This window comes from Anguilla rostrata, chromosome 10 (genome assembly GCF_018555375.3).
Source record: "Anguilla rostrata isolate EN2019 chromosome 10, ASM1855537v3, whole genome shotgun sequence".
NCBI classification, from domain to species: Eukaryota; Metazoa; Chordata; class Actinopteri; order Anguilliformes; family Anguillidae; genus Anguilla; species Anguilla rostrata.
The window spans coordinates 14,902,824-14,921,255 of NC_057942.1; the positions used below are offsets into that span (position 1 = coordinate 14,902,824).

General features: G+C 38.4%; 2 protein-coding genes across 6 annotated transcripts in view; both read right to left on the reverse strand.

The window, feature by feature from the left end:
* Positions 1-1,336: 1,336 nt before the first annotated feature.
* Positions 1,337-6,005, reverse strand: LOC135265106 (glycosyltransferase family 92 protein F13G3.3-like). Its single transcript, XM_064354375.1, has 2 exons — positions 5,874-6,005; positions 1,337-3,982 (listed from the first exon to the last, which is right to left on the reverse strand). Exons 1-2 carry the CDS (start codon positions 5,893-5,895, stop codon positions 2,679-2,681), a joined length of 1,326 nt encoding a protein of 441 aa, XP_064210445.1. The 5' UTR covers positions 5,896-6,005; the 3' UTR covers positions 1,337-2,678.
* A 6,240-nt stretch (positions 6,006-12,245) lies between these two features.
* Positions 12,246-18,432, reverse strand: part of ralgps1 (Ral GEF with PH domain and SH3 binding motif 1) — a 172,266-nt gene continuing 166,079 nt past the window's right edge. For all 5 annotated transcript variants that reach the window (XM_064354379.1, XM_064354380.1, XM_064354376.1 and 2 more), the window contains one exon: positions 12,246-18,229. In XM_064354379.1, coding sequence (XP_064210449.1) covers positions 18,200-18,229 — 30 coding nt within the window. In that variant the 3' untranslated portion in view covers positions 12,246-18,199. The remainder of the gene's footprint in view (positions 18,230-18,432) is intronic.

Here is an 18,432-nt window from a genome sequence, read left to right on the forward strand (position 1 = left end):
AACATAAAAGACAACGTGGTTCAGTGTTGTGAGAAGCCCCAAGACAAACCCTCCTGATTATCAGCGCCCCCTAGAGGGTTCTATCTCTGCAGTCATTTTGTTCACTGCCCTAACCCTAACCCTAATTCCAGTGATCTCTGCCATCCACGCTCGCAATTTACGCAATTGTCCAAAATAAAAGATTGAATTAATTGCCGTACTACCCATGTAATATACATGTTGAAATGCATATGCTCTAAAATTTACATTGGTCAGACTGAGAGGGCCCTTAAAATCAGAATTGCTAAACGCAAGTCTGCGATCCGCACTAAGAATGTGGACTACGTGATTGCGTGGCATTATGCAGAAGCCAATCATGGTTCTGTTTTGTATTTATATAATATATTTGGGGTATTGATAAAGTGTCTGTGTCATCTAGAGACGGAGATATTGTTAAAAAACTGTTCCACAGAAGAGGCATTTTGTATACACACTCAACAGTGTAGGACCTAATGGGCTAAATGAGTCCCTCAGTCGTTCATACTTTTTGTAATTTTAAGTTTTGTGATGCCTACTATTTATGTTAGGCCCATACTGGGTGCACATTTTGTTTTTCATTATTGAAATTTTCTTTCTCTCTCTCTACTCCTTTCAATGTATTAATGAATACTATGAATACATTTGTTACTATAATTACATTACATTAAATTACAGGCATTTAGCAGACGCTCTTATCCAGAACGACGTACAACAAGTGCATTGGTTCACGATGTAGAGGTGCAAAAGAAACACTAGAGTGAAGTAAGGATCGTAGTGCCAGAAGTGACCACATCGATCAGGACTCCAACCCTGTAGAGTGAGCTGTTCAGCAAACAAGAATCCTACCAAGTACAAACTAGCACTGGAATCACGTTTGCCTAATCAGACAAAAACAACAATCCTGCCAAATACACTAACGTAATCATATTATCCTAACTAGGTACAGTGAGCTAAACTATAGGCTAGGGAGGGGTGGGGAGAGGTGCAGCCTGAAGAGATGAATCTTCAGTCTGCGCTTGAAGGTGGTAAGATTCTCTGTTGTTCTGACCGCCACGGGGAGGTCATTCCACCAGCGAGGGGCCAGGACAGACAGCAGACGGGAGCGGGAAGTACAGACGCGAAGAGGGGGAGGTGCCAAGCGTCCAGAGGTGGCAGAATGGAGAGGTCTGGCTGGTGTGTAGGGTCTGATGATCCTCTGGATGTACCCTGGTGCTGACCCCTTAGCTGCCTGGTATGCAAGCACCAAGGTCTTAAATTTGAATTATTCAAATTATGTGATATATAGTGCAGGGAATTCATCTTTACACATGCACAGTAATTTGTTTTACTGTATTTTATTCAGAAGTTATCTGAACATACTTAATAGAAGTGAGTTTGATTAACAAGGTAAGGTTCCATTAAACTGTTTAAGTGGCAAATACTGGTAACACTTGCAGCTATACCTGTCTAGTGAAATTGAAACTACTTTGGTAACAAGAGGTTATTACTGAGTAACTCCAACATAGGTAACAGTGAACAACAGTGAGTGGTAAAATCTGCAGAATAGAGTTCCCCTCCCCCATTTGTGATTATGTAACACTTGATATCTGGTCCACACCGAAACATGAATACTAATAAATGTTCCTTGTATCAAGTCACATATGCAGAATTAGTTGATTTTTAGTCAGATATGGCCCCAGACGATCTATCACCAAAAGTCCAAATTAAGACAGACACAAAAAACAATGATATTCATTTATAGAAGACAACTTCTTGACAAAGTCCAGTAATTTCAGACAGATCAAATAAATAACCTAAGAGGTAGCAATAAAATTAAAGCTTGGGTCAGATCTGATCCCAGTCACTTCAGGGTTTAACAAATTGAGAGCAACAACATCATAGCAATGGCAACATTTGGCCTACAAAAATATTATATAAACTTTTCATGTATATAAGAGCCCAACAAAAAGTATTGCATCAAAAGCATCTTGGCAACATTGTTCCTTTTCAGCCCTTTACTTGTGAACATAAAAGACAAACATGTTTTGGCCTCAGCTGTACTCAGTGTCTCAATGCTCATCGCTGAGCATCTCAGATCATTTTCTTAAATACCACATAAGAAAACTTCATCTAGAACAAGTCACGTGACATCTTAACTGTCAAATTGCTTTCAAAACTCACATGGTATCAATTTAACAAGTACGCAATTTTTCGATGTTCACAAAAGAGCAATTTAACAATTTTACGATTATCACAGCAAAGTTCAGTGGGCTGGGTTAGACTCTGCACAGAGGGGTCCATTGATCAGGTGACTTCAGATGCAGCACAGAAGAGGTAGGACGAGATGGTTATAAACTCAAAGTTGTTATTAGTGAGGAGTTTTCTTTCTCGGAGCACTGAACAATCGTAACACCTCTATGTATTGGCCTTACATCTTGTTTCCAAAAAAGGTAATGATGTTCTCTATTGGGTGCAAGGAAATATGCATGTAATTAAGTCAATGTCCCAACGTGCATACTACATAGTAATTCTGAAATTGTGATTAAGTCAAGGCCGCTTTGTTCCCCTTTGTAAATCTATGTGTCTGATACTGATAGCATCTTCAGTCTTCCATTTCGAAATTTATTTAGAGTAATCCTAAAAATGTCACCTGCTGTTAGGGGTATGCCTGAACCTCTATTTTAATTCAAGAATCCCGTTTTTTTAAATACATTATCAACATTTGGCAGGAGAGGCTTTTCAAATTCCCAAAGCTTTTTGTCCACAAACAGTTGTTCCTTTGTGAGGTTGCTTTGTAGGGGTACTCGAACATGCACGATCCTGCACACATCTGGCGGTACCCTAAAGGTCTGTCCATAATTTTTTAGGACTGAGTGCACAGACGTCTGCACCACCTGTCTGGGGTTGGCAAGTATCTTGGTTGGGTTAAAAACGTTCTTCCTGTCAGGCTCTCTGTAAACATGTTCCAGGATGTTGATCCCTGGCACCTTCTTCCACTCTGTGCGGTTGAATTGGCCGCTGTTGTCAAACTGGGTTTTAGGGAAGATGTGGTTCTCAATGATGAAAACGCCCACGTTTGGGTGCTCTTGTTGGAGGTCCTCCAGGAGCAGATGGAGGTTTGCGTGTTGGTAAGGCATGATGATCTCGTCAATGTCATTCAGCAGCACATACCTGGACTTGTACATGTTTCTGTAGATGCACTCATTAAGAGTGGTCAGTTGACCATAGTAATGGATGTCCCCCCCGTGCTCTTTGAAGTTCCAGCCTCTGGAGGGGATGAGGAATTGGTCTATAGGCCATTGTACGATTTCCAGTATACCCTCCTCACTGTAGTAATGCAGCACCTTTTCAAGGTCTGGACCACAGCTGGTGTTGTAGATCACCACTCTCTGAATGCCCAGGAGCTTGTACACTTCCATAGTCTGTACAAACTGCAGAACATTGTTATAGCTTCCAAACAGGCTGGAGATGCAAATGGTAAATTCATATGGAAATGCTTCCTCTTCCTGTATCTGGTTCTGTATTGGTAGGAAGTCTGTTAGGTTGTACAGCACGTCTGGCTTCAGAGAGAGTGTGACGTACATGGCATTACTCTTTGGTTTATTCCTACACAACACATCCGTAGTCACATAGCGAAATCCAAAATGGTCACTGTGCATATCTATTGTTGCTGGTGTGGAATAATTATTTTTTCCACAACAAAAAATGCAAAACAGTGGCTGCAGCTGGCCTCTGTTTAAGATGCTGATGATCCGAGTGCTTCCATTTATTCTGTGGTCTTTGAAGGCAGAAACCATTAAATGTTTTGAGTTCTTAACAGGTGTTATGTCTTGCTTTTTGTATTCTGAAACTGGAGTTAGCATTGACATTAACAGTTTGGGATTTATCCACATGGACGTCATCAGTACAAAGATCATAGAGATGCATAGTTTCCATTTCAATGAATATCGTTTCTTCCTGCAGAGCCAGCCGATGGGTTTGAAATCTGTAGTGAGAGACAAACATATAAAAATTTATTGGAAAACAGTTTCCCACTCTGAATTTCTATTCCAGTACTCCTGTTACTATAACTTAATGGACTGGTAGCATCCAAAGGGGTCAGTTTTGGAGATAAAATTTTCACATGAGATCTGAATCATGTTAACGGTGCATTTCAAAGCATTATAATTAGCAATGAATGATATAAAAATTCTGGCACCCATAACAATAACCAATATTTGTTTGGCCATCTGGGGCAATTCCGATGCCAATACATCCCTGCTCTATTTTATTGCTCAAATGCAAACTACAACCAAGTTTCCACACGCATGGAAAAAGTAGATGAGCACAGACATAGACCATATGAAGTTAAAATTAGTTAATTAACTTGCATTAAAACTGCTGTGATATTGAACCACACGTGACATTTTCAAACTTTTACAGTTTACTGAAATTACTCAATTCAGAACCTAACATCGAATAAACAATGCATTTATTATATTCAGACACAATAATTAATAGACCAAAATCTTATTTAAAATGACACAATTTTAAAAATTTTAGGATATATGTAAACAACTGCATATCGTCTAGCCTAATTGTTTACATATGGCCAAATCTTCTTGCACCACCTCGATTCTGCCATGATAAATTGGTAAAGTGTAGGACCTCATATTTCCATTTTGCGGAGATCGAATGTCTTCGCTTCGACAGTGCTTTGTAAGTGTGAGTAACTTGGCATTTTTGTACGTTGAAAACGTGTTTTTAATGAGATCAGATTTACAATCACTGTTGAACGCGGTGAGCATCCAGGTTCTAAACATCCCGTTTTATAATCAAACTTTAAAAGATTAACCTGATTTGTAATTAAGCATATTTCCCACGAATGTTAGTCTATGGAAAATTAATCGTCAAAATTTGGATGTCTCGTTCAAATTTGATGAAGTCTACAGCCATTAATGTATAAAAAACGAATTTTGGTTTCGGGATCCGTTGGATTTAAATTGAGTTGTGCTTGCGCAAAAAAGCCCATTGGTTTTATGCAAATGTTTAGGGCGTGTCCACAATACAGCAAAGGCGTAACGCGGCTATACTAAAAAGCAGTATTTGGCGAACATTTGGCGATTGTTATCGATATATGGTCGTTCAAATGGCTTTATATTAGAGAACTGACCCACGCAAATATAAGCGCTCATGCAAATTCAGAGGATTTGATGTTGCTGTCCTCGGGAGCAGGTCCTCATGTTTCGTCTGGCTTTTGGTTGCGACTTACAAGACGGTGTTGAAAACCATCTGCATGTAGTACCCTTTTCGAGAGACCGTGGTAATTTTATGTTTCATATGTATTAAATAAATTGATGTTACGCATGAACGTGTTGACTTTTTAATTTAGTTCACTGTTTAATTTGAAATATATTCAGCTACTTTGCTTGCTGCGTTGACATAGCATCACCTGCTGGATGCTCCAAGTGATGAATGGAAAAAACAGCCACCTGATCACAGGAATTTATAAGCACACGCCAGATTGTTCTGCATAGTAGGTTATTTGCCTTGTTAAAAGCTTACCTGAGTGTTAAGAAACAAACAAAAGCAGCATTCCTCCTCATTGTAGCAACGGTAAGTTAGAAAGTTGCTTGTGCGTCAATGTTTACGCACAGTTTTTCATGAAAAATGCCCCAATGCCTTCATAACCTGAGGATGTGGTTGGTCTCAGGGTACCACTAGAAATGAGTTTCCTTGATTAACACTAGTATGTGCAGGAAATATGTCATAGCTGCTTGATGCAAAATTTCATAGCGCTAGGCTACATATTTTCTTGAGTAAATGACCAAAATCCAAAAAATGTTACATTTATGGCGACTCTCCCCTACAGCATTATGAAAAGGCGCTATACAAACCGTTGGGACACAGAGCGGCCATTCTGTGTACTCAACAATCTTCCAACTCATGAAGTCTCATGCATCCATACGAGCACAAAACCAGCTTCAACAACAAACGCAGCCTATCCCACAGACTCTGTTCTGCTCACTCTCAACTGTTTCAATGCGCACTCACTTTAAATCGCAGGATGTACTGACACGCAACCAATCACCTTTAAGGAAACGTATCCAATAATATTTCGGATGTTGACACGACTTAAAATGACTTTACAGAGAGTAGATCTAAGATAACATGGTGATTTGCTTGAATTCATCTCGTTTTATAAAGTGGTAAGTAGAATTGTACTGTAGCTAATTGCAATGCGTAAAATGTATGGCCAACAATTTATGACTTGCAAATTATTTATTTATTAATTTAATATGTATTTAATTATTATAATTATTTATTATTGACTTGCAAATTATTATAAACGTGTTATGTAATACAGTAGTCTTACCTCAGTTTTTCCGTATGAGCTATAAAATCTAAATGCAATTATTTCCATTTTTCTTTGTGAAAAACACAAACATTTAATGATATTATAATAATGTTATGACCATTCTTCGTCCGTATGGTTAATGTGCTTCTCTATTCCAAAAATACACGACATAACTGTTAAACTCTTTTTACACAAAATGTTTCAAGTGTGAAAATGCAGACCGTAAGAAGAAATAATGAGTAGACGTGATAGCAGAGTCACTGAAATATTCCGTTTTTATTGCAGAAAAAAGAGGGGAGGGCATGGAAAAAATGTTTTTTTTCCCCCAAAATTTTGCTTGCTGTTCCCCAGTGTTATACTGTAAACCAATGGAAGTATGGTCTTTCATTTGACCATATTTAGCATTTGCCTTCAACAGTAATGAGTAACAGTAATGAGTCAGTAGACTGACCACAGAAACGTAAATGAAACAGGAGCTGAAAAACATAAGAGGAGAAGCTTACAGTACTTTTCTAATTTGACAGAGATAGTATCACACAGATTGAGTCAACCCATTAATGTCCATAGTGGAAGTTTTGAAATTCCTTTAGTACACTTGTCAAGCTAGTTGAGCTTGTCACAATTATGTTGAAGCTCTTCAGAAATGCTAACGTATGAGGCTACAGTGTGGGTTTTTCTTTACATTCTATTTTTAGTCATTAGTCACAAAGGGTTTCAGGTTTTTTCATGAAATCATCTCTAGAAACATAGCCTAGGAAAGACAGATCTTTATCTTTTTGGTATGCAGAAAGTCCAGACTCTTGCTGTTAAGTTGCAAAAAGAAATATGAAATTGCATTGTATTTGCATTATATGGTAAGGAAAAGTATACTGGTATGCACACAAAACCATTTATAGCACATTCTTATGGGTTTTTGAAATAAGTGATTTCTTACTGTTTTAAGGTTTTTTTTTCACTAAAAAAGATTTCTCCCTCTCTCTCTCTCTCTCCCTGTCTCTCTCTCTCACACACATATACACACAATGTAATGTTTTCAACATTATATTATGAATATATTTAAATACATTTTTGAAAAATAAATTAAGCACAAAAGTTGCACATATATGAAAAGCATAGGTTCTAAACTACACTACATTTAAACTGCAATTGAAAAATTGTTGTTTTAAAAGCTGCACTTGAATTGCAGTTAAAAAGATCATTGAAACTGAAAATCTTTGAGTTGTGACATTGCACATCTCAACAGCCAAAAACACAATTAATTAATCCTGAACAGTTCATCATTTGAGGAAAACCTTATCTATGACTGGAGTTTTCTCTCATTGGCCTGCATTCTGATACACTTGTTTGTAAACAAGTGTGTGGCTCTGCTCTGTACTCTCTCCCACATGTGCCTCCCCTCTGTGTGTGTGTGTGTGTGTGTGTGTGTGTGTGTGCATGTGCATGTGTGCATGTGTGTGTGTGTGTGTGCACGTGAAGTGATATATGGAATATGTTGTTTTCCTGAGTCCTGTACCTGTTCTGCCAAGCTCAGTGCTGAGATTGAGAAACACCAGTGACCATAAAATGCTTATACAAGTTCAAACACACATCAACACCTGCAGAACACCAAGCTATTTATGTGTGTAATGGTGAAGGGTTAATTTTCAAGACACTATTCTGCAGAATGATGCCACAATAGGTAGGTATACAAGTTAAAGTTGAAATGTAGTGCCTGTGTGTGCATACGTATGGGAAATTACGACAGTCCTCTCGGCCCTCTGAGATTTTTAATATTTATTAGTTATTAGTTGCTGGTCAGATTGCTTAGTTTAAATTGTACAGTATGTTATGATTTGAATTAATTTGTTTCTGTACACTGGCGCCCCCGTGCTTACGAATAGGCTAATGCAGCTGTCGGTTTTTACCTAATAATACTCCGATCAGCTACATTGGATTTTGGTTAACTCACCAGGTGGGAAGCCTCTGCACATGGCGGGGGGCTATGGTTGTGCTGAACTGCGTCAGTTTGCACATGGCAGGCTGTTTAATGTCCTCACTTTAGTTTAAATAGGGCACGTTGTCATAAATTAAATATTTGCTGGTTGTCTGTCAGTATATTATTCCAACGATGAAGCCGAATGTCAACAGTAACTCTTTTATGTGGGTGTTGTTGATGTTGGATTTGTTGTAACAGTCACCTCATTTAACAGTGTCTGACTAATCTTTATTCTTTTGTTAGGGTGGCGACTGACCTGCTAGAACAGTGCTTTTATTGAACCTGGTCCTTTCGGGAAAGAGTATTGCCATTTCTGAATTTTGCTTGTATCCCTCTATGTGTTGATCATTACATACATTGCCTGTCCATACTATTCCATGATGACACTCTCAACAGTAGGCATATTGTACGGATACAGGAGCATATTATTAACAGGGCAGACCAGAGTGACATTGGAGGGCAGCAGCACCAATCAGAGAAAAATGTCAGCCAAATCCAACACTAGATACATCAATACTAAAAGAAAATGACTAAATGTGTGCTATTGTTAATTATATTGCTAATTAGCTAGCAAAATTCAGCTTGTTTAATTCCACATTTTAAACCAACAGCATCAAGTTGGCTAAGGTTAGCCGACTGTGTTTGACTTTTTGTTACTGCTGCCATATGCCCTGACCGAGGTACCGTCAATATTGCTGTAGCCAATTTCATGTGTGTTATATGTTGTGCGCTGTAAATACTGTTGTAATTACTTCAACCACACAACAGAGGGCAAAAGCAGGTAATTACAGTCGTCACTGATATTAAGGGGGAACAGGGGCCTAGTTTGACGCACAGTTTGTCAGCCGTAACCGGGAACTTGTGCTGGAGGTTGTGTTTTTGCATGTTAGGTTGTTTTATGTCAATCCAAGCTCCTCTTTGTTGGTAAAAAATAGTGTATGTAGCATTGTGGTCCACATGAGTGCCAACCTAACCACCCCGCTAAAGGTGAATGAATCTTCTGTGCAGCGGTTAATGCAGCTTCTTCTCCCCCTGGACACGAGTTCAAGCTTCGCCAGATCCCTGCCGTTACATTGGTGTTAGAAGTGAAATAGTGGAGGCGGTGCCTCGATGGGCAGGGCGGTGCCCCACAGGTACGGCAGCCCGTTAAGTGGCATACAAGCATGAGGGAACACTGTGGGGACAGTGGAGAATAGAGTGACAATGCGGTCCGCAAGACCGCCGACCTGACCACCCAGCTAAAGGTGAATCCATCTTAATGCAGTGGCTGTTACTTAGAAAAGTAAAGACCCAAGTTTGAGCCTCACCAAATCCCTGTTGTTACAATATATTCTATATGGTGAAACCACCACAAAAGGTGGGAGATTTAAAAAAAACAAAAAAACATACATTGATTATTAATCATGAATTTCCATAAAGGAAAGTGGTTTCCTAAAGGGACACTCTTGTTTACGTGCATTACCACAGCAAGATAAATGCAAAATAACCTTTGTATATTTCACATTGTCTTGTATCCCTGTACAAATATTAGAATGCACTCTGCTTGTATAATCTGTTCATTAAAGCATTATACTTATGGTGAAATACAGTTTACTTGAAAACAATATGGTTTATATGAGCACTGTATATGTATAAAATATAAACTTGTGAGAGCATTTGATGGAAGATAACAGTAATGAGACAAACACAACAGGGAAAACCATTTTTTTTAAGAAGGTTTTTTATAACTGCCTAAATATGGCCCAGACTATACCCATAGAAAAAAGGGCCACACCCAAAAGAAAATTTCTGAGGTGAAATGTCATCATGTTATGTTTGAACACAGCTAAGTAGGGCTGCAAACAAAAATGACGTTCAGATATTCTTTATTTGCGTATAAATACGGACGCTGTCAAATTGGGAAAAAGAAGTTAGCATGAACAATCAAGATGGCTTTTATGATCAATATACAGTACACTTTTATATTTCTTTTGTTTAAATAAATTTAAGGCACACAATTTTGAGAAATGTGACTAAAAAGAATTTTGATCCTGTGGGGCAATTTACAATAAAGTGGTATTAAATCCTGAAAAACAAAATTCAGCCCTGGTATAGGCGTCTTGTTAATAATGTGATAACATGCATTATGAATGTATTTTTAATACATGTGTTACCACATTACTAACCACATGTCTATACCGGGGTTGGTTTGCACAACCCCAACATAAACATGGCAACCAACCCCGCTCACATTGGGACTCATATTACCCAGCTAACATCACTCATCGCAGTGCAGATTCTATGCAAACTTGTATGCATGCAGCCCGAGATTTCTTTTTATTCACTATTCACTATATTCTATGCCACCATACTCTCAGCAGAAGAAAAGACGTGTTCCAATCACACCGAGGAACCAGTGATGCAATGAAAGTGCCATGTCCGTCAAGTAACAGCATGACCATGCATAATCCAACGACTTCCAATTTCAACAGAGATGCTATGATGTGAGATTTATTTTTGGTTAAACGCAACCCACGTTGAAAGAAAGACAGCTGTAATAAAGGCACATTGCATTTTTTTCTTTCATATTCGAATGATAATTTTCACATTCGTATGTCATTTAGTTTTTTTACAGTTTGAATAGCATTCAAATGTTGAACCATCATTTTACAGCAATAAATCAAAGCATGCCTGACTAGTTTCAAAAGGCAGACAGTGCTATATGGGTCACATTTCTTGACATGTGACATGACTGTACCTATGCCACAAGGCACGTCACCGTACGGAAATCTCTCAATGTCAAGTAATCCTCTTATATTCGTACAAAACAAAGCATGTGCAAGAAACCCCTCAATTACACCAAACAGATGTATCTGAGTGGTGAAGGAATGCATGTAGTTTTACCAGGTGCAACAGGAACTAGATTATTTTAATGTTATCTCAGTTAACGGACTCCAAAATACTGTTTTAACCTTTTCTCTGTAACTGTTGTGCGTAGAAAGAGAACTGCAAGGGATCCATCAGTAGGCTCTACATGGATTGTTATCTATTGCAATAGACGCGAATGTGCCTCTGGCTTGTGTAGCCTGCATAGATACAGTGTGCAGTGGAAACCGTCAAAAAGGGTAATGCCAGGGTAAAGTGAATGCAGTTTATTTTACAGCATGTGCAATGATGGTAATATACAGATTCAAAAGTGCATGTGTAGGGAGGTGGCCATACGTGAATGGCGTGTAAGAAGGTCATATTGACATGGTCTCCCAGAACCATTGCACCTTCCCACTTATAAATTCAAAGATCAAAGAAAAACACCAAGCTATCAAATAAAGACACACAGATAACAAAACAGCACATTAATGATCCTGCTTGCGCTATCTCTGCAAGCTCACCACACCGGGTTAACGTTTGTATCTGGCTGGGTGCTGACCTATAGGTATCAAGAGATTTAGTCAGCACCCCACCACCAAAAAATGCACTTTTCCTGAAAATGAATCTTCTGACTGAGTACTGAACACCTGGTAATCTTGTAAAAAAATGTTTCTTTGCAATTTCTCACAGGGAATAACCTTCTAGCTGCAATGTTTACTTGGGCCAGCACATCTAAGCCTAACTCCTTCTTCTCTGCCGTATTTCCTGCAACTTTAGTGCCGACTTCACTTGCACTACAGGCTAAAGGTATTATGCTACCTGAGGTTTAAAAAAACTTAAGGTAGATTAGATTTCACTCAATTTAATTACCCCTCCACCTCCTTCCCACCCCTCCACCTCCCACTTTGCAAAATGACTGGATAGACTTCCAATAATTAATTTAATTGTAATTAAAGCCAAAGGAGGCTATTTCGAGGAAAGTCGTGTCTAAGATTATTTTTAAGTAAAACTCATCTTTTTGTGCTATTGTAGGTAGAAATTGAAAAAAAAAAGTTTTCTGTTTTGCAATTATCCAGAAAAATCACAGCATTCTTTTACATAAACATGTTTAATTTGTGAAACAGTGTTGTTACAAGCTGATAAAATACAGCAACTTATTACAAGGCAAAAGGGGTAACAAATAATTTAGCAAAGTATTCACAGGGCAGTGGAAGTGGTTTTCATTTTTATGGTAAATATAGACACCAGGAAAACTATATTCACACATAAACAACATGCATCAGTTTCATGGAGCAATTACAGCCTGAGCAACTAAACTAAGCAACATTCCACACAACCTTTTCCAAAAAAGTAAAATAAAATAAAATAAAATAAACAACATCAAGTGTATAAAAAGATATTGGACACGGTTTCAGGAAATAACACAGACCAGCCTCGTAGCAAAATGGATCAACCATGCATTTTGGCACTCTAAAATTCTTCTCTTGGTTACAAAACTTGCAATAGCATACAAAAGAAAATTATATTGTTTTAAACTGCTGAGATATTTCCAAATATGAAATATGTCACATTTTAAATAAATACAGCAAGGTTCATATCCCATAACCAAGTTTGACAAACCAATGTGTTTCACTCGGAGTATAATTTAAATGAACACATATTTTAACTAATGATAATAGGGGGTTGCAGGGCATTTAAAATGTTTTTTCTTTATATGACAGACACGTCAAGAACGTCAGAGAAAACTGGAGCTAATTCTGCTGACTTGCCCTAAGAGATGGACATACTCTTTCGTCAGTGGGATCTATCAGTGTCCTTTCTTTTGGAGAGGGATTTTGTTAGCACATAGTGAAGAGGGTGACCTGGAAGAGATATATGCAGTAAGAAAGAGCAGTTTCTCAAATCATGTGGATTTAGACATCCAGGCCTCTAGAAGAGGTGCAATAGCCACACCACTGTTCATTGTGAAAACTTGGTGCAACTTGTACAGCAGGTCCTATCTGATCAATAGTTAACAGAGGGATTTTTTTATTGGTTATAATATTAAATGTATTTATCTGTGTGTGTTTCTACATACATACACATGTGCACACACACATTAAATACATATACACACATAACCAACATTGTAACGCAATTGAAATCAAATACGTTTCAATGTGGAAATATATCTTTTTAGAGTTTACTTCTAATTCTAACTTTAATCTGAAATGGCAGTTCTAATTCACATCATGTGCTGAAAATGCTAAAGACTTAAGACATTATTTGGTAATACTTTTCCAGTGACCCCTTACTTTCCTGCTGATGGTCCCGCAGTCATCTCTCAACTCCCTCTTCTGACATGCTTAAAAAAACACATGTTACATCTAAGTTTATGATCTACAACAAAAAGCTAACACTGTATAGTTCCAGTGTACAGATTTAAGTCCACACAAAACAAAAAGCTGTACATAAAAGTAAAACCACACAACGGCTCTGTCAACATCTGTATTAATGTAATTCAAGTTTTTTTTTCACGCACCGTATGAAATTTCAGCAGTTCAAATTTCTTTAGGCACATCTCCACACGCACATACACACAGACGCGCATACAGTGAGCTCCATAAAGTTTTGGACTAAGACATATTTGTTCTTGATTTGGCTCTGTACTCCACAATTTTAGATTTGCAATCAAACAATGCACGTGCAAATAAAGTGCAGATTCTCAGCTTTCATTAAAAAGGTATTTTAATACACATCGTGTAGAAATAACAGCACTTTTTATACATAGCCCTCCCATTTCAGGGTGCCATAATGATTGGAACATATGGCTTCACAGGTGTTTTCAGTTGCTTCCTTAGTGCAGGTATAAGACAGCCTTCAGTATCTTGCCTTGATTCCCTCTGGAGTCTGTTTTTGGAAACCCACACAGACACAAGCAGAACATGCAAACCTACAGAAAGGTCCCTATATTATAGCCCTTTATATACATAGTCCACTTTAGTCCAAATCTCATTGGAAAATTGGCTGCTGTTTCTTGGCCAGCTGTGTGTCATTGCATCATTAGTCCATGCACAAAAAAGCTAGAGTTGATTCTTGGTGTGGCATTTACATTTGGAGTCTGTTGCTCTTATCTTAGTCAAATCATTGTTGTATCAAAATCAACTGTTTGATACATTTTTACAAAGCCAGAATGCATCGGTGAGCTCAGCAAATAGCAAGCGACCTGGTAGTCCACAGAAGACCACTGTAGGGGATGACCGAAGAATACTTGGACACCAATTTTTCAAATATTACCATAAAGAGAAGACTACAAAAGCATAACCTCAGTATTCATCGCAAGACTCAAACTACTGGTAAAACAGAATGGCCAATGATTAGGGTTTGCTTAAAAAAAGTATATTAAAAACCGTGTTCTGGAACAAAGTCTTATGGGCAGATGAGAGGAGTATTAACCTGTACCAAACTGATGGAAAGAGGAAAGTGTGGCAAAAGACAGGAGCTGCTCATGATCCAAAGCATCCCCCCTCATCTGTGAAATATGGTGGAGGTAGCGTTATGGCTTGGGCATGTATATTTGCCATTAGAACTGGCTCACTTGTCTTTATTGATGATGTGGCTGCTGGCTGTGGAAGCATTTCCGCTGCAAAATTCAAATGGAAATGCAAATCAGCAATTACATTTGATTTTTATTTGTTGTGTGCAAAAGCCATGACACAAATCACATGAAAATGCAAACGCCCACTTCATCTGACAATTTGAAAATTTTAATGCAAATTTTTCTTGCCCTCAATGACACAACTCTGTCATGATTTATGAAAATGAAAAACCACATTTGAATTTGCAGTTTCTTGTAACCGCGTTATCCATGACAAAAATGAAATGATTCAATTAGCCATTTATCATTTCATTTTCATGTTTTTGTGGCACAAGTGTGACATAAATCAAGTCCAATGGCATTGCTTCCATTTTCATTATCATTTTCATGTGGTCATGCGAAAACCCTGCCAAAATTCAAACTGAAAATGTCAAAAGACCTGTCAATCAAACTGTGTAGGCGGGGGCTTGAAAGAAATGGGTGTTACAGTCCAGTCCGGTGTAATGGCTGCCACTGTACATCCCGGCTGCAAAGATTGCTAAATTACGCTAAATTAGCTAACTGCAACTGACAGTGGTCACTTGAAGTACATTTAGGCTAAAAGAAAATAACCTGGACAGTCATACTTTAGTAAAGAATATTTAATTTAACTTAACTTAAATATAACCTTAACGCAAGCAGTTTGAACATCATTTTGAAGTAAAGCAGTGTAATTTACGTTTATGTAAAAGTTCCTACTCATTAACTGTAAGACAGTTTTATTATTAATGTTGAGTGGCATCTTTGATGGGAAGCAGTATTTATAATCCACCTTGGTTTTAGTCCCATGTGTAAGTTTATGTCCATCCACTGCTACAGTATCATTTAGACATTCCTTGCTTGGTCAGTGCTGCTCCACACCTCACAAGCTCAGCAACCTTGGTGATCTTGCCTGTAGTAATAATCCAGGCACTAGAATTTTTCAAATCTAGACACCATTGTGTGTGTAAGGGAGACTACTTGGTTTGATTTGAACCGTGCCGGTAAAGCCCCTGTCCTTTGACTAGCAGGTCTTTTGACTTTAAAAATTAAAATGCAAAGGATGGATTACGTTTCCAATTTGAATTTTGGCAGGGTTTTTGCATGACCACACAACATTTATAATGCAAACAGAAGCAATGGCAGTGGAATTGATTTATGTCACACTCGTGCCACTAAATCATGAAAAATGAAATGACTAATGGCCAACTGAATTATCATTTAATCTTTTTCATGGATAATGCAGTTACAATAAGAAACTTACATTTCTAATGTGGTTTTGCCATTTTCATTTAAATTATGATAGGGTTGTGTTGTAGAGGGCAAGAAATGGACTTTGCATTTAAATTTTCAAATCGTCAGATAAAGCGGGCTTTTGCATTTTCATTTGAATGATGTCATGGCAATGTAAAAACTAAAGCATTCAAGTGTTTCCGGACCTAAAAGTGGCCTGAATCCAGCTGAAAATGCATTTCACTGGCTGAAGACAAAGCTGAAGGCGAAAAGTACAGGCCTGAAAGAGCATCACAAGGGAAGATGCCCAGCATTTGGTGGTGTCTATTGGTTGCAGCCTTTTGGCACTCATCAAATGCAATGGATTTGCAACCAAGTACTTAATATGATTACTTTATTTAAGATAATGTTAATTTTTCCAATTACTTTTGGTCCCCCAAAATGGTGGGGGGGGGGGATATATAAAAATGCCTGTATTTCCTACACCGATCAACAGATATGAATCTAAATACACTCAAATTAAACCTGACAGTCTGACCTCATATCATATCATATTCACAATTCCATTTCAAATTCAATGTGGAGTACAGAGCTAAAAAAACAAACATTCTGTGACTGTCCAAATACAGACCGCATGTATGTGTGTTTATATCGGTTTTCAATATATAGAACTAGGTTTCTACCATTAGAATGAAATGCACAACAAAATTGGCAAAGAGGAAGTGGAGTGGGGTGGGGTGGGGGGAGTCTGGATTATTTTCTGTCACATACAAGTGCAGATGTGCTTCCTACTACAGTGCAGTAAACTTGAAGGGGGAAAACAAAAAAACAGGAAACAGGTTTATTTACAGTTCTTTAAATGAATACAATTACTACAGCACATATATATCATTGTTGAAACAGCCCAATTTAAAAAAATCGTCTGGCTCAGTAGAACAAACCTAAAAAATGACGACAACATAACTTTGTAACGATATTAACCATGTCTCCTGAGGCACAGTTAAGGACTTATTCTGCAGTTCAGTGAGCAGCATGTTCCTCTTGGTGGAGAATTCATTCGCAAAATATTGTTTGCAATAACACACTCCCAGGGTGCACTATTTGCAATTAAAGATTTAATTGAAAGGTTTGTTGACAATATGGCTCAAACGTTTTTATTGTCTAATAATACTGTATTAATGTACACTGAAAGGTCCATAAGGTTGATTCACAGTGTGCACTGCGGCTGGAAAAATATCAACCACACCCTTCGCCAATTCACCAGCCCTCAGCAAATAAGATGAGTTGCGTGTATAGCATTATATTAGTACAGTCATGTGGGCGGATGTTAACATGATAAAATGATGTCTTCTCAAGACGTTTCTGTTACCTCTCCAGCAAAGCAAACAATCTAAGCAATCAATGCTTTTTTTTTTTTTGCATTATCAATATGTATTGTATTACATACACATATTTAACTCATCTGGGGTCAAGGTTAATTCTTAGGGTGCCAAAATGCATTGGATTTCTGCATTCCGAGCAGGCGAGTCGAGTGGTAGGGCCAGACAGTGACCCTCCCGCAGTACGCCACCCTTCTGGGTAGGGCGGGAGTCCTGGGACATGAAGAGTTGCTGCTTCCCTCTACAATCCCTAATAATCCATTTTAACACTGTCAGTAGTCTGTTTTTTTTCCCCTCTGTGCATTTCTTCTTTTTTCGTTTCCTTTCATTTAAAAACCCAACATGGGCCAACATCTATTTTTCCCCCACTTACATGAAGCGGTGTGACAAAAAAAAAAAAACAAAAAAAAAAACAAAACACACAAAATAAATGACTGATGTCAGCCCGGCAGGAGTCTCCATGCGGAGGTTGCTACATCTCTTCACCCGTTTCCTTCAAACGGCAACCTTCGCAAGTTTGTTTTCCTGTGATTAAAAAAAAAAAACAAGAAGCTAACCGCTACATTTGTTGCCTCCCCCCCTCCAGATGAGTCTGTTAGCTCTTCTAGTTTCCAAACGAATCTTGGCTTGGGCACACCGTTGGGGGGGGGGGGGGGGGTTGTGGGTCAGGGGGTGGGAGAGGGCAAGCAACCACTCTACCTACAGCAATGGCGCGGCGCAAAAAGTGCTTTCAATGTTCTCTGCTCGAACCCCCTGTCTTTCCACATGTTTGATTCTGGCTCTCTCATCCGGATGGGGTTGGCACTTTACTCTGCAAGGCAATTGTCAGGCGGAGTCTACTCAAACGACATAAGGTTGGCTGGTATCTAGAGCGTGAGGGAGAAAAAGAGAATATCACAGACACTGAATGTGAAAGGGTTCTCAGTGGCTTGTGATTCCAGGGCAAGGCAGATAAACTTCTGAACAAAGGCTGAAAAAAGATAACGGAATTCATGCTGTTTTCCTTTTAAGATGGCAAACTTCGCATGCACCACTCACTACAAAAGGCAAGAGAATGGCAAGCCAATTC

What these genes read in the sequence shown, in the direction of transcription:
- LOC135265106 (XM_064354375.1), bottom strand. Translation starts at nt 5,895, where the DNA reads ATGGCCGCTCTGTGTCCCAACG. An exon ending in GGCCGCTCTGTGTCCCAACG is followed by an intron (nt 3,983 to 5,873) that starts GTTTGTATAGCG and finishes CTCTCACTACAG; the next exon opens with ATTTCAAACCCATCGGCTGG.